Consider the following 14,905-nt stretch of genomic DNA (forward strand, 5'->3'; position numbering starts at 1 on the left):
TAGAGGTTTATAAGATTATGAGAGGCACAGATAGGGTGGACAGGGAATATCTCTTTCCCAGTGTCGAAATGTCTAATATAAGGGGCATGCATTGAAGGTAAGAGGGGGATGTGAGGGGTAAGTATTTTACTCAGAGTGGTGGATGCCTGGCATGGTGGTAGAAGCAAATATGTGAAAGGTTTTCAAGAGAAGCTTAGATAGGCACATGGATGTGAGAAAGATGGAGGGATATGGGCATTGTGTAGGTTCCTTAGGTTTGTTAGAGAGACAGAGGGGTGTAAAATGAGGGTAGAAGCAAAAAATAGTAAGGTGAAAAGTAAAAGTGGCAGGCAGGCAAATCCAGGGCAAAAAGAGCCACTTTTCAACATAATTGTATAAGGGCTAAGAGTGATGTAAAAACAAGCCTGAAGGCTTTGTGTGTCAATGCGAGGAGCATTCGTAACAAGGTGGATGAATTGAATGTGCAGATAGTTATTAATGAATATGATATAGTTGGGATCACAGAGACATGGCTCCAGGGTGACCAAGGATGGGAGCTCAACATCCAGGGATATTCAATATTCAGGAGGGATAGACAGGAAAGAAAAGGAGGTGGGGTAGCATTGCTGGTTAGAGAGGAGATTAACGCAATAGAAAGGAAGGACATTAGCCTGGAGGATGTGGAATCGATATGGGTAGAGCTGCATAACACTAAGGGGCAGAAAACGCTGGTGGGAGTTGTGTACAGGCCACCTAACAGTAGTAGTGAGGTTGGGGATGGCATTAAACAGGAAATTAGAAATGTGTGCAATAAAGGAACAGTAGTTATAATGGGTGACTTCAATCTACATATAGATTGGGTGAACCAAATTGGTAAGGGTGCTGAGGAAGAGGATTTCTTGGAATGTATGCGGGATGGTTTTCTGAACCAACATGTTGAGGAACCAACTGGAGAGCAGGCCATTCTAGATTGGGTATTGAGCAATGAGGAAGGGTTAGTTAGCAATCTTGTCGTGCAAGGCCCCTAGGGTATGAGTGACCATAATATGGTGGAATTCTTCATTAAGATGGAGAGTGACATAGTTAATTCAGAAACAAAGGTTCTGAACTTAAAGAATGGTAACTTTGAAGGTATGAGATGTGAATTAGCTAAGATAGACTGGCAGATGGTACTTAAAGGGTTGACAGTGGATATGCAATGGCAAGTATTTAAAGATCGCATGGATGAACTACAACAATTGTTCATCCCAGTTTGGCAAAAGAATAAACCAGGGAAGGTAGTGCACCCGTGGCTGACAAGGGAAATTAGGGATAGTATCAAGTCCAAAGAAGAAACATAAATTAGCAAAAAAAGAGGCACACCTGAGGACTGGGAGAAATTCAGAGACCAGCAGAGGAGGACAAAGGGCTTAATTAGGAAAGGGAAAAAAGATTATGAGAGAAAGCTGGCAGGGAACATAAAAACTGACTGTAAAAGCTTTTATAGATACGTGAAAAGAAGAAGATTAGTCAAGACAAATGTAGGTCCCTTACAGTCAGAAACAGTTGAATTGATCATAGGGAACAAGGACATGGCAGACCAATTGAATAACTACTTTGGTTCTGTCTTCACTAAGGAGGACATAAATAATCTTCTGGAAATAGTAAGGGACTGAGGGTCTAGTGAGATGGAGGAACTGAGGGAAATACATGCTAGTAGGGAAGTGGTGTTAGGTAAATTGAAGGGATTAATGGCAGATAAATCCCCAGGACCAGATGGTCTACATCCCTGAGTGCTTAAGGAAGTAGCTCAAGAAATAGTGGATGCATTAGTGATAATTTTTCAAAACTCCTTAGATTCTGGATTAGTTCCTGAGGATTGGAGGGTGGCTAATGTAACCCCACTTTTTAAAAAAGGAGGGAGAGAAAAACCGGGGAATTATAGACCGGTTAGTCTGACATCAGTGGTGGGGAAAATGCTAGAGTCGGTTATCAAAGGTGTGATAACAGCACATTTGGAAAGAGGTGAAATCATCGGACAAAGTCAGCATGGATTTGTGAAAGGAAAATCATGTCTGACGAATCTTATAGAATTCTTTGAAGATGTAACTAGTAGAGTGGATAGGGGAGAGCCAGTGGATGTGGTATATTTAGATTTTCAAAAGGCTTTTGACAAGGTCCCACACAAGAGATTAGTGTGCAAACTTAAAGCACACGATATTGGGGGTATGGTATTGATGTGGATAGAGAATTGGTTGGCAGACAGGAAGCAAAGAGTGGGAGTAAACGGGACCTTTTCAGAATGGCAGGCAGTGACTAGTGGGGTACCACGAGGCTCAGTGCTGGGACCCCAGTTGTTTACAATATATATTAATGATTTAGACAAGGGAATTAAATGCAGCATCTCCAGGTTTGCGGATGACACGAAGCTGGGCAGCGGTGTTAGCTGTGAGGAGGATGCTAAGAGGATGCAAGGTGACTTGGATAGGTTAGGTGAGTGGGCAAATTCATGGCAGATGCAATTTAATGTGGATAAATGTGAGGTTATCCACTTTGGTTGCAAGAACAGGAAAACAGATTATTATCTGAACAGTGGCCGATTAGGAAAAGGGGAGGTGCAACGAGACCTGGGTGTCATTGTACACCAGTCATTGAAGGTGGGCATGCAGGTACAGCAGGCGGTGAAAAAGGCAAATGGTATGTTGGCATTCATAGCAAAAGGATTTGAGTACAGGAGCAGGGAGGTTCTACTGCAGTTGTACAAGGCCTTGGTGAGACCACACCTAGAGTACTGTGTGCAGTTTTGGTCCCCTAATCTGTGGAAAGACATTCTTGCCATAGAGGGAGTACAGAGAAGGTTCACCAGATTGATTCCTGGGATGGCAGGACTTTCATATGAAGAAAGACTGGATCGACTAGGCTTATACTCACTGGAATTTAGAAGATTGAGGGGGGATCTTATTGAAACGTATAAAATTCTAAAGGGATTGGACAGGCTAGATGCAGGAAGATTGTTTCCGATGTTGGGGAAGTCCAGAACGAGGGGTCACAGTTTAAGGATAAAGGGGAAGCCTTTTAGGACCGAGATGAGGAAAAACTTCTTCACACAGAGAGTGGTGAATCTGTGGAATTCTCTGCCACAGGAAACAGTTGAGGCCGGTTCATTGGCTATATTTAAGAGGAAGTTAGATATGGCCCTTGTGGCTAAAGGGATCAGGGGGTATGGAGAGAAAGCAGGTACAGGGTTCTGAGTTGGATGATCAGCCATGATCATACTGAATGGCGGTGCAGGCTCGAAGGTCTGAATGGCCTACTCCTGCACCTATTTTCTATGTTTCTATGTTATAGCGAGGATGGTAATGGAGACAAGCTCTCGCTGCCTATTAAATGCTCCCAATGTTGTGCATCTCAAATAGCCTCTGACAACCAAGTCCAGCTCCTGGCCTTCACGTGTGGCTTAGCTACTAAGCCCAGCGGAACCATTCCTACTGACAGGAGAAGGGGCAAAGGCGGGTTACTGGCACCTTAGAACCAGTCACTTCAGTCAAATGGGGCTTGTCAGCCGTGGTTGGCAGCTCACCTAGGAGAAGGCAAACTCTGATCTCACACCTCTGCAGCCTTGTGGCTGTACCTAGTCATGGGGACGGCTTCAAGAGTAAACTTCAAAGGGAGTTTCCAGAGCTGGAGTCCCTGGTGCAGTCCTGCATTGATTTCAGCACTGACTGGTACCAAACTGTATCGCTCTCTGCCGTTCATCAGACACGCGGAGAGGGGGAGCTTGCCCTCCATATCGTGCTGCACAGGCTTGTGTACTCAGACCGCTGGGATGTAATATCCGTGGTCAGAGGCCTCGGCAGCAGTAGGTAGGAGGGACTGGTTTGTTTTTGAGCTGGGCAGCACAACATTGTGAGCGAATGACCTGTCCAGTGCTGTACCGTTCTATGTTTTAACTTGGCCTGATCATAATCCAGAGCTGGTGAATGCAGATCGGGTTCAATTCGCGGTCTATAGAGCAGAATTTCTGGCCCATCAGATCTGCTCCACTATTCCAGCATGGCTGGTTTTAATCCCTCTCAACCCCATTCTCCTGCCTTCCCCGCGCTGCCTTTGACTAATCAAGAATCTACTGACCTCCTTTTTAAATAAACACAATGACTCAGCCTCTACAACAAACGTGGCAATGAATTGCACAGATTCACCACCCTCTGGCTAAAGGAATTCCTTCTTACCTCTGTTCTAAATGGATGTCCCTCTATTCTGAGGCTGTGCCCTCTGGTCCTAGAATCTCCCACATCCTCTCTATGTCCACTCTATCTAGGCCTTTCAATATTCAATAGGCTTCTGTGAGATTCCCCCTCATTCTTCTAAATTCCAGTGAGGACAAGCTTAGTGCTATGAAATACTCTCTATACTTTAACTCTTTCATCCCAGGAATCATTCTTGTGAAACACCTCTGGACCCTCTCCAATGCCAAAGCACCCAAAACTGCTCAAACAACACACACAAAATGCTGGTGGAACACAGCAGGCCAGGCAGCATCTATAGGGAGAAGCATTGTCGACGTTTTGGGCCAAGACCCTTCATCAGGACTAACTGAAAGGAAAGATAGTATATCTTTCCACCAGCATTTTGTGTGTGTTGTTGTTTGAATTTCCAGCATCTGCAGATTTCCTCGTGTTTGCACAATTTTCCAAGTCCGGTCTGAGCTATGTCCTCAGCGTTGCATCCTAGTCTTCTCAAACTGAATGCTAAATCACCTTCAGCTGGACAGATCATGTTGTGTCTCCTTCCTTAATCCTTCCCAGGACACAAAGGCAGTTGGAACCAACACTCTGCCCTCTTCTCTCCCACAGGTCGGGCAACCACCTGCCCAGGAGGATGAGAATAGGGAGTACCGCACCAATCATTTCTCAGTCTGAACACCAGGACTCTGAGGGTAAGCATTCAGATCACTGGCAGTGCTTGTAATGCTTGTTCCCAGGTCGGGGTGGGTGGTCAGCACTGTCCTGAGCGTACTGACTGATCGGTAATGCTTGTTCCCGGGTCGGGGTGGGGGATGGCCAGTGGCCGAGCGTACTGACTGATCGGTAATGCTTGTTCCCGGGTCGGGGTGGGGGGTGGCCAGTGGCCGAGCGTACTGACTGATCGGTAATGCTTGTTCCCGGGTCGGGGTGGGGGATGGCCAGTGGCCGAGCGTACTGACTGATCGGTAATGCTTGTTCCCGGGTCGGGGTGGGGGGTGGCCAGTGGCCGAGCGTACTGACTGATCGGTAATGCTTGTTCCCGGGTCGGGGTGGGGGGTGGCCAGTGGCCGAGCGTACTGACTGATCGGTAATGCTTGTTCCCGGGTCGGGGTGGGGGGTGGCCAGTGGCCGAGCGTACTGACTGATCGGTAATGCTTGTTCCCGGGTCGGGGTGGGGGGTGGCCAGTGGCCGAGCGTACTGACTGATCGGTAATGCTTGTTCCCGGGTCGGGGTGGGGGGTGGCCAGTGGCCGAGCGTACTGACTGATCGGTAATGCTTGTTCCCGGGTCGGGGTGGGTGGTCAGCACTGTCCCGAGCGTACTGACTGATCGGTTCTTCTGGCAATGAACAGCATCACCCACAGCAACCCACCGATTTAACCCCTGCCTAATCACAGGGCAATTTACAATGACCAATTAACCTACTAACCGATGTGGCTTTGGACTATGGGAGGAAACCGGAGCACCCGGAAGAAATTCATGCATCTATCAGGAGAACATACTGTTACGTACCCCGTAACTGGGTGTCTAACCAGCAGAGAAAAAAGTATTCATTGGAGTCTGGTGGTACTATACTAAAGGAGTTTATTAATAAAAATAAGCAAAACCATATCAATAATGCAAATATACATATAAAACTAGTTAGCAGTAATAAACCTAAAAGTGTAGGAATAATAATAATCAATAATAAATAAGCTCTATCGATGTCTAGGGGTAAATAAATTGTCATAGAAAAGTATAAAGTTCAGTTCAGTTCATGAGTGCTGATGTAGTTATGGTTGTTGTATTGTAATCGTTGGAGAGAGAGAGAGCGAGCGAGCGAGATGTAACAGCTACAGTCAGGCAAGCCTTCCTTTGCTTTCTTAATCCATCGTATCGATGTGGTCATTCAGTTATGACCCCTCCATCCTTCTGCTAGACCGTTCTTCTGTGGTGGACTCGTCACTCTGGCATGAGTGGACACACACACAAGTCCCCACCGGCCCTGCGTTAACACTGATTGCCTTAATGACCGACCTCCTGGTTTGGTCTTTGAAGCCCCCACCTTTCTTGTGGGTTCCAACACTCAGTCAGTGTCCACTGGCGTGTCTGAAGGGTGTCTCTGCAGACCTGTCTTTTATCCCTACTCACGGGGACTCAGCTATCCATCACTCCTGAATGACTGTGTCCATCAAATAAGGCCACTCCTTCAGTCCACTGAGGAATGTTTATGAGCAAACTATTGTCCTTGAAGCAAAACAGTAAATAATTCAAAAAGGAGTCACAATACGGTTAATCAGCAATTTCCCCCTCTCTCTTATCTGTCGCCGATGTTCTTGCTTGTTTTTCCGTCTCTCTTTCTCATGGTCAGCATAACAACATAATAGTTCGTGTTTCTTAGGAGGGGAATGGTTAACTCTGTACCCCATTGTCCATCAGGTCTGTTCATCACTCGTAACAATACAAACTTCCTTACAGAGGAAACCAGGATTGAACCCCTGTGCCTTGAGGCGCAATAACATCACACTCCGACCTGTTATGCTGAGGTGGTAATCTGGGCCAAACGGACAAAGACAGAGAGTCATTCCGGCTGGGAAATGTGTAGTGGTTGGTGCAGTCACTTATGATCGGGTTCAATTCCCACTGCTGTCCATAAGGAGTTTGTAGCCCATGGCTGGGCAGGTTTCCTCTCACAGTCCAACGATGTACAGGTCAGTGGGTTAATTGGCCCCTTGGGACAAAGTGTGTGTGGAATCTGGGGTAGTTGATGGGAACACGGGAGAGAATATAACGAGATCTGTGTAAATGGGTGGTTGATGGTTAGCACACACTCAATGGGCCAAAGGGCCTGTACCTCACTATCATTCCGTGACCGAGTTACCCAAAAGAGACTTGGTAAATGGGGAGTTTGGCTGAGGGAGGCAGAGGTTTAAGGAACAAATGAGTGGATTGGTAAGGTGCTAGGATAGGGGTGTGATGGCCCAAATGGCCACCTTGTGTGCAGTCACTATCCCTAACGCTGTCCTGCTTTGCTGTGTTGTGTACAGAGGACGAGGAGCAGCTGAACCTGGATGATCTACTGAGATTCTCCCATCAGGTGGCCACTGGCATGGAGTTCCTGTCCTCCCGAAACGTGAGTGTGACTCAGATAGAGGGAGGGTGCCTGACTGCACTCACACACTCACACTCACACTCTCCACACTCACACTCTCACTCACACACTCACACTCACACTCTCACTCACACACTCCACACTCACACTCTCACTCACACACTCCACACTCACACTCTCTCCACACACTCTCCACACTCACACTCTCCACACTCACACTCTCACACTCTCACACTCACACACTCACACTCTCACTCACACACTCACACTCACACTCTCACTCACACACTCCACACTCACACACTCACACTCACACTCACACTCTCCACACTCACACTCTCCACACTCACACACCCACATTCACACACTCATACTCACACTCTCCACACTAACACTCGCACTCTCCACACTCGCACTCTCCACATTCACACACTCACACTCTCCACACTAACACTCGCACTCTCCACACTCGCACTCTCCACACTCACACTATCCATACTCACACTCTCCACACTCACACTCTCACTCACACACTCCACACTCACACTCTCCCCACACACTCTCCACACTCGCACTCTCCACACTCGCACTCTCCACACTCACACTCTCCACACTCATATTCACACACTCACACTCACACACTCCACACTCACACTCTCCCCACACACTCTCCACACTCTCACTCTCCCCACACACTCTCCACACTCACACTCTCCACACTCATATTCACACACTCACACTCACACTCCACACTAACACTCGCACTCTCCACACTCGCACTCTCCACACTCACACTATCCACACTCACACTCTCCCCACACACTCTCCACACTCGCACTCTCCACACTCACACTCACACACTCACACTCTCCACACTCACACACTCACACTCTCCCCACACACTCTCCACACTCACACTCTCCCCACACACTCTCCACACTCACACTCACACACTCTCACTCACACTCTCCACACTCACACTCACACTCACACTCACACTCTCCATACTCACACTCACACACTCTCACTCACACTCTCCACACTCACACTCACACACTCACACTCTCCCCACACACTCTCCACACTCACACACTCACACTCTCCCCACACACTCTCCACACTCACACACTCTCACTCACACTCTCCACACTCACACTCTCCACACTCACAATCACACTCTCCACACTCACACTCACACTCACCACACTCACACTCTGCACACTCACACTCACACACTCATGCTTGCGCACATAGGCACATTCACACACACTTACACAGGTACACAGCACTCTCACTCTCACTCTCTCATCCACTGTTGCTCTCTCACTCTCATTCACACAATCGCACACTCTCTCACTCTCACTTACACACTCTCTCTCCCTCTCGCACACTCACTCACACTCTCTCACTCCCTCCCTCACACTCACACTCTCTCCCATACTCACACACATTCATTCACACACATTCATTCACACACACTCACACTCGCACCCACACTTGCTCACTCACACTCACACACCCTCGCACACACATTCACACTTGCACACTCATGCACACACACACTCAGACTCACATACACTCATGCACACACTCCTGCACAAACACACACACACTCTCACTCTTACACACACATACACACCACTGGCCTGCAGTGACATTTCCACATTTGCCACCAGTGCCCTGGGTTAGCAACAAGGGGAATTTCTCAATCTGTTCCCTGTCCTCCTGGAGCAGCCAGGATTGAGGGAGAGGAGGTGGGGGAAGGCGGGGTATCTGCTCTCAGTGTGATGGAGAGTCTGCATGGGTGAGGGGATGGTGGATATTGAACCAGTGGCCAACTGTGTTTACAGTTTGTTTTTACACAGTGGGTGGCACCTGGGTGCAGCAGGTTTGATCCCAATTTCCTATGTTGTCTGTGTGGTGTTTGCACATTCTTCCTCCGTCCGCACGGCTTCCTGTGGGTGCTGCGGTTTCCCAGTGATGTGCGGAGTCATTGGGTTACTCGGCCACTGTGGCATCTGGGGGCAAATTCGCTGCTGCAGGTGGCAGTGGAGGCCGAGTCACTGGGCACACTTAAAGGTGGAGGCTGGTAGATTCTTGATTAGTCAGAGCGTCAAAGATTACAGGGAGAAGGCAGGGAAGATAAATCGGCCATAATAGAATGGCAGAGCAGACTCGATGGGCCAAATGGCCTCATTCTGCCCCTGAATGTTATGGTCTAATTTGGAGTGAAAGATATAGGCTGGGTGACTGGGTGTTTGATTATCAGTACATACTCGATGGTCAGAGGGCCTGTTTCCGAGCCAAGTGACTCCGCAGTCCAGCAGGCCGCAGAGGTGAGTGACGGGGCTGTGGAGGACCGAGGGATAGTGAGACCTGGCAAGGGTTACTGACTATTGGACGGGATCTGATTGTAGTGCATCCATCGGGACCTGGCTGCCCGGAACGTCCTGCTCTCAGACGACCGAGTGGCTAAGATCTGTGACTTCGGCTTGGCGAGGGACATTGTGAACGACTCCAACTACGTGGTGAAGGGCAACGTGAGTTCTGAGATTGGCCAGCCGCTGAATCAGCTCTCTGTCCGCTGCTGTCAGCAACCCCACCCCCCAGTCCTTCCCGCTACCCCCACCCACCTCCTGTCCTGTACCAGTACAGACTAAACGCCATTAGTCAGGGTAACCATCTTCAGTATCTAAACACTCTCCGTTCCACCACTAATCACCCATCCCATCCACTCTGCCCATTCCCCTCCCTCCATGGACTACCCCACATCCACTGCTGCCCCTTCTCTCCCCTCTCCCTCCTCCCCTCTTTCCTTTCCCCTCGCTACCCCTTCTACCCTCTTTCCTCCCCTCCCCATCGCGGACCGTCTCCCCAGCGCCTCTGCTGCCATCCCGGGCCAGTGTTACTGACTCTGCTCCTCCCCAGGCTCGCCTGCCGGTGAAGTGGATGGCTCCGGAGAGCATCTTCGACTGCGTCTACACGGTACAGAGCGACGTCTGGTCGTACGGCATCCTCCTGTGGGAGATCTTTTCTCTGGGTAAACAGACACACACAGTCTCTCTCAGACACACACACACCATTCTGTACACACTCACACTCACACACACCATTCTGAATATACATGCACGCATGCACTCAGACACACAGACACACGCACCATTTTATACACACACACACTCACACACACTCACACACACTCACACACACTCACACACACAGACACAGACACACACAGACACCCACACACACACAGACACAGACACACACAGACACCCACACACACACACACACACACACACACACACAGACAGACACCCACACACACACTCACACACAGACACCCCCACACACACACACACATACACACACACTCACACACACAGACACCCACACACACACACACACACACACACACACACACACACACACACACACACACACACACACACACACACACACACACACACACACTTCCCTGAGCACCAGTACAAACACAGTGTGTGTTCCCACTGCAGGTTTGAGCCCGTATCCGGGAGTTCCGGTGGACAGCACCTTCTACAAGCTGATCAGATCAGGTTTCCAGATGGGCCGACCAGTCACCGCCCCTCCTGAGCTGTAAGCCAGTCACTCCATGGGGTGGGGAGGGATGAGGCAGTGGGAGGGATTCAATGGGAACGGTGGGGTGGGGAGGGATGAGGCAGTGATCTGGGAGGGATTCATTGGGAACTCTCCAATAAAACTGGACCAGGGAACACCTTCTGAACGGCTCGGCAGAAGTGGGAAGTGCATGGACCCACCCCTCGGGACTCCTGTCACGCTGGATCTGAGAGCAGTATCCAGGGGCACATATCCCAGTCCTTCCTGTTCCCTATCCTGGACATCACATCTCCAACATCACTAATGAAGTTTTGGAGCAAATACAGTTTTAAAAAAAAATCTGGTAGTTAAAACGTCCAATGCTGCCTTTTACTTCAGCTCACCACACCAATTCTTTCCCAACTTCTTGGTGATCATGAGGTCCTTGGTGCTTCTGAAGGCGTTCCTGTAGCTCAGGATTTTCACAGGGTCTGTTACTAGTCCCATACCCAACCCTTCTCCTTTTTCAGTCAGGCTTGGGACTGACCAGGCTAGTTACGAAACTGCCACAAATCTGTGGTAAAACAGCCACAAACTCCCCCACGTTTGTCTGCAGGGAACCAGCCAGTCTTCTGCACAGAACTCCAGATCACGGGTCATTTGTCTGACCGATGGGGCAGTCTGAGGGTGCGGATGAGCTGACCGGTGGGGCAGATGTGCAGAAGCTTATTCAATAACCAAAGTACGCATAATAATCAGGGATTCACAATCTATTTACAATCTCAACTTAAAATACACTTATTATTATCAACAAAGCATTTAATTTGCTAGGGGGCCAAGATTGTACCAAGCACAGTGTGACCCTCCCTCAACACCACCCCTCCCAGTGTGACCTTCCCACAGTGTGACCCTCCCTCAGCACCACCCCTCCCAGTGTGACCCTCCCTCAGCACCACCCCTCCCAGTGTGACCTTCCCACAGTGTGACCCTCCCTCAGCACCACCCCTCCCGGTGTGACCTTCCCTCAGCACCACCCCTCCCAGTGTGACCTTCCCACAGTGTGACCCTCCCTCAGCACCACCCCTCCCAGTGTGACCTTCCCACAGTGTGACCCTCCCTCAGCACCACCCCTCCCAGTGTGACCCTCCCTCAGCACCACCCCTCCCAGTGTGACCTTCCCACAGTGTGACCCTCCCTCAGCACCACCCCTCCCAGTGTGACCTTCCCACAGTGTGACCCTCCCTCAGCACCACCCCTCCCGGTGTGACCTTCCCTCAGCACCACCCCTCCCAGTGTGACCTTCCCACAGTGTGACCCTCCCTCAGCACCACCCCTCCCAGTGTGACCCTCCCTCAGCACCACCCCTCCCAGTGTGACCTTCCCACAGTGACCCTCCCTCAGCACCACCCCTCCCAGTGTGACCTTCCCACAGTGACCCTCCCTCAGCACCACCCCTCCCAGTGTGACCTTCCCACAGTGTGACCCTCCCTCAGCACCACCCCTCCCAGTGTGACCCTCCCTCAGCACCACCCCTCCCAGTGTGACCTTCCCACAGTGACCCTCCCTCAGCACCACCCCTCCCAGTGTGACCTTCCCTCAGCACCACCCCTCCCAGTGTGACCTTCCCACAGTGTGACCCTCCCTCAGCACCACCCCTCCCAGTGTGACCTTCCCTCAGCACCACCCCTCCCAGTGTGACCTTCCCACAGTGTGACCCTCCCTCAGCACCACCCCTCCCAGTGTGACCCTCCCTCAGCACCACCCCTCCCAGTGTGACCTTCCCACAGTGTGACCCTCCCTCAACACCACCCCTCCCAGTGTGACCTTCCCACAGTGTGACCCTCCCTCAGCACCACCCCTTCCAATGTGACCCTCCCTCAGCACCACCCCTCCCAGTGTGACCTTCCCACAGTGTGACCCTCCCTCAGCACCACCCCTCCCAGTGTGACCTTCCCACAGTGTGACCCTCCCTCAGCACCACCCCTCCCAGTGTGACCCTCCCTCAGCACCACCCCTCCCAGTGTGACCTTCCCACAGTGTGACCCTCCCTCAGCACCACCCCTCCCAGTGTGACCTTCCCACAGTGTGACCCTCCCTCAGCACCACCCCTCCCGGTGTGACCTTCCCTCAGCACCACCCCTCCCAGTGTGACCTTCCCACAGTGTGACCCTCCCTCAGCACCACCCCTCCCAGTGTGACCCTCCCTCAGCACCACCCCTCCCAGTGTGACCTTCCCACAGTGACCCTCCCTCAGCACCACCCCTCCCAGTGTGACCTTCCCACAGTGACCCTCCCTCAGCACCACCCCTCCCAGTGTGACCTTCCCACAGTGTGACCCTCCCTCAGCACCACCCCTCCCAGTGTGACCCTCCCTCAGCACCACCCCTCCCAGTGTGACCTTCCCACAGTGACCCTCCCTCAGCACCACCCCTCCCAGTGTGACCTTCCCTCAGCACCACCCCTCCCAGTGTGACCTTCCCACAGTGTGACCCTCCCTCAGCACCACCCCTCCCAGTGTGACCTTCCCTCAGCACCACCCCTCCCAGTGTGACCTTCCCACAGTGTGACCCTCCCTCAGCACCACCCCTCCCAGTGTGACCTTCCCACAGTGTGACCCTCCCTCAGCACCACCCCTCCCGGTGTGACCTTCCCTCAGCACCACCCCTCCCAGTGTGACCTTCCCACAGTGTGACCCTCCCTCAGCACCACCCCTCCCAGTGTGACCCTCCCTCAGCACCACCCCTCCCAGTGTGACCTTCCCACAGTGACCCTCCCTCAGCACCACCCCTCCCAGTGTGACCTTCCCACAGTGACCCTCCCTCAACACCACCCCTCCCAGTGTGACCTTCCCACAGTGTGACCCTCCCTCAGCACCACCCCTCCCAGTGTGACCCTCCCTCAGCACCACCCCTCCCAGTGTGACCTTCCCACAGTGACCCTCCCTCAGCACCACCCCTCCCAGTGTGACCTTCCCACAGTGTGACCCTCCCTCAGCACCACCCCTCCCAGTGTGACCCTCCCTCAGCACCACCCCTCCCAGTGTGACCTTCCCACAGTGACCCTCCCTCAGCACCACCCCTCCCAGTGTGACCTTCCCACAGTGTGACCCTCCCTCAGCACCACCCCTCCCGGTGTGACCTTCCCTCAGCACCACCCCTCCCAGTGTGACCTTCCCACAGTGTGACCCTCCCTCAGCACCACCCCTCCCAGTGTGACCCTCCCTCAGCACCACCCCTCCCAGTGTGACCTTCCCACAGTGACCCTCCCTCAGCACCACCCCTCCCAGTGTGACCTTCCCACAGTGACCCTCCCTCAACACCACCCCTCCCAGTGTGACCTTCCCACAGTGTGACCCTCCCTCAGCACCACCCCTCCCAGTGTGACCCTCCCTCAGCACCACCCCTCCCAGTGTGACCTTCCCACAGTGACCCTCCCTCAGCACCACCCCTCCCAGTGTGACCTTCCCACAGTGTGACCCTCCCTCAGCACCACCCCTCCCAGTGTGACCCTCTCAACAGCCTCTCCTCACTACACATTGCCCCTGTTTGTAAACCAGCTACCTCACCTTCATCACTATTACCCGCCTTTCCTACGATGCTCCTTGCATTGAAATAAATGCAGCTCAGGACACTAGTCACACCATGCTCAACCTTTCGATCCTAACTTTGTGGAGGTCTTACCAACATCTGCCTCCACAACCTCTCCACTACTTGTTCTGGCATTCTAATTCCCATCCCCCTGCAAGAGTTTAAATGCCACCATGCAGCATTAACAAACCTTCCAGCTGGGATACAGGTTCCCTTCCAGTTCAGGTGCAAACCGTCCCTTCTGTTCAGATCCCACCTTTCCAGGAAGAGAGCCCAATGATCCAAAAATCTTATGCTGTCCCTCCTATACCAGCTCCTTAGCCACGTATTAAACTGTATAATCTTCCTAGTTCTAGTCTCACTAGCGCGAAGCACAGGTAGCAATCCTGAGATCACAATCCTGGAGGCCCTGCCCTTTAACATATCACCCTGAACTCCCTGTGCAG

General features: G+C 51.7%; 1 protein-coding gene across 1 annotated transcript in view; it reads left to right on the forward strand.

Moving 5' to 3' along the window:
- Positions 1–14,905, forward strand: part of LOC140739104 (macrophage colony-stimulating factor 1 receptor-like) — a 108,585-nt gene that overhangs the window by 82,061 nt on the left and 11,619 nt on the right. Inside the window, exons 11-15 of the mRNA XM_073067063.1 lie at positions 4,812–4,894; positions 7,229–7,314; positions 9,711–9,833; positions 10,222–10,333; positions 10,812–10,911. Of these exons, the coding sequence (XP_072923164.1) occupies positions 4,812–4,894; positions 7,229–7,314; positions 9,711–9,833; positions 10,222–10,333; positions 10,812–10,911 (504 nt within the window). The remainder of the gene's footprint in view (positions 1–4,811; positions 4,895–7,228; positions 7,315–9,710; positions 9,834–10,221; positions 10,334–10,811; positions 10,912–14,905) is intronic.

Source organism: Hemitrygon akajei, chromosome 15 (genome assembly GCF_048418815.1).
Source record: "Hemitrygon akajei chromosome 15, sHemAka1.3, whole genome shotgun sequence".
Lineage (NCBI taxonomy): Eukaryota > Metazoa > Chordata > Chondrichthyes > Myliobatiformes > Dasyatidae > Hemitrygon > Hemitrygon akajei.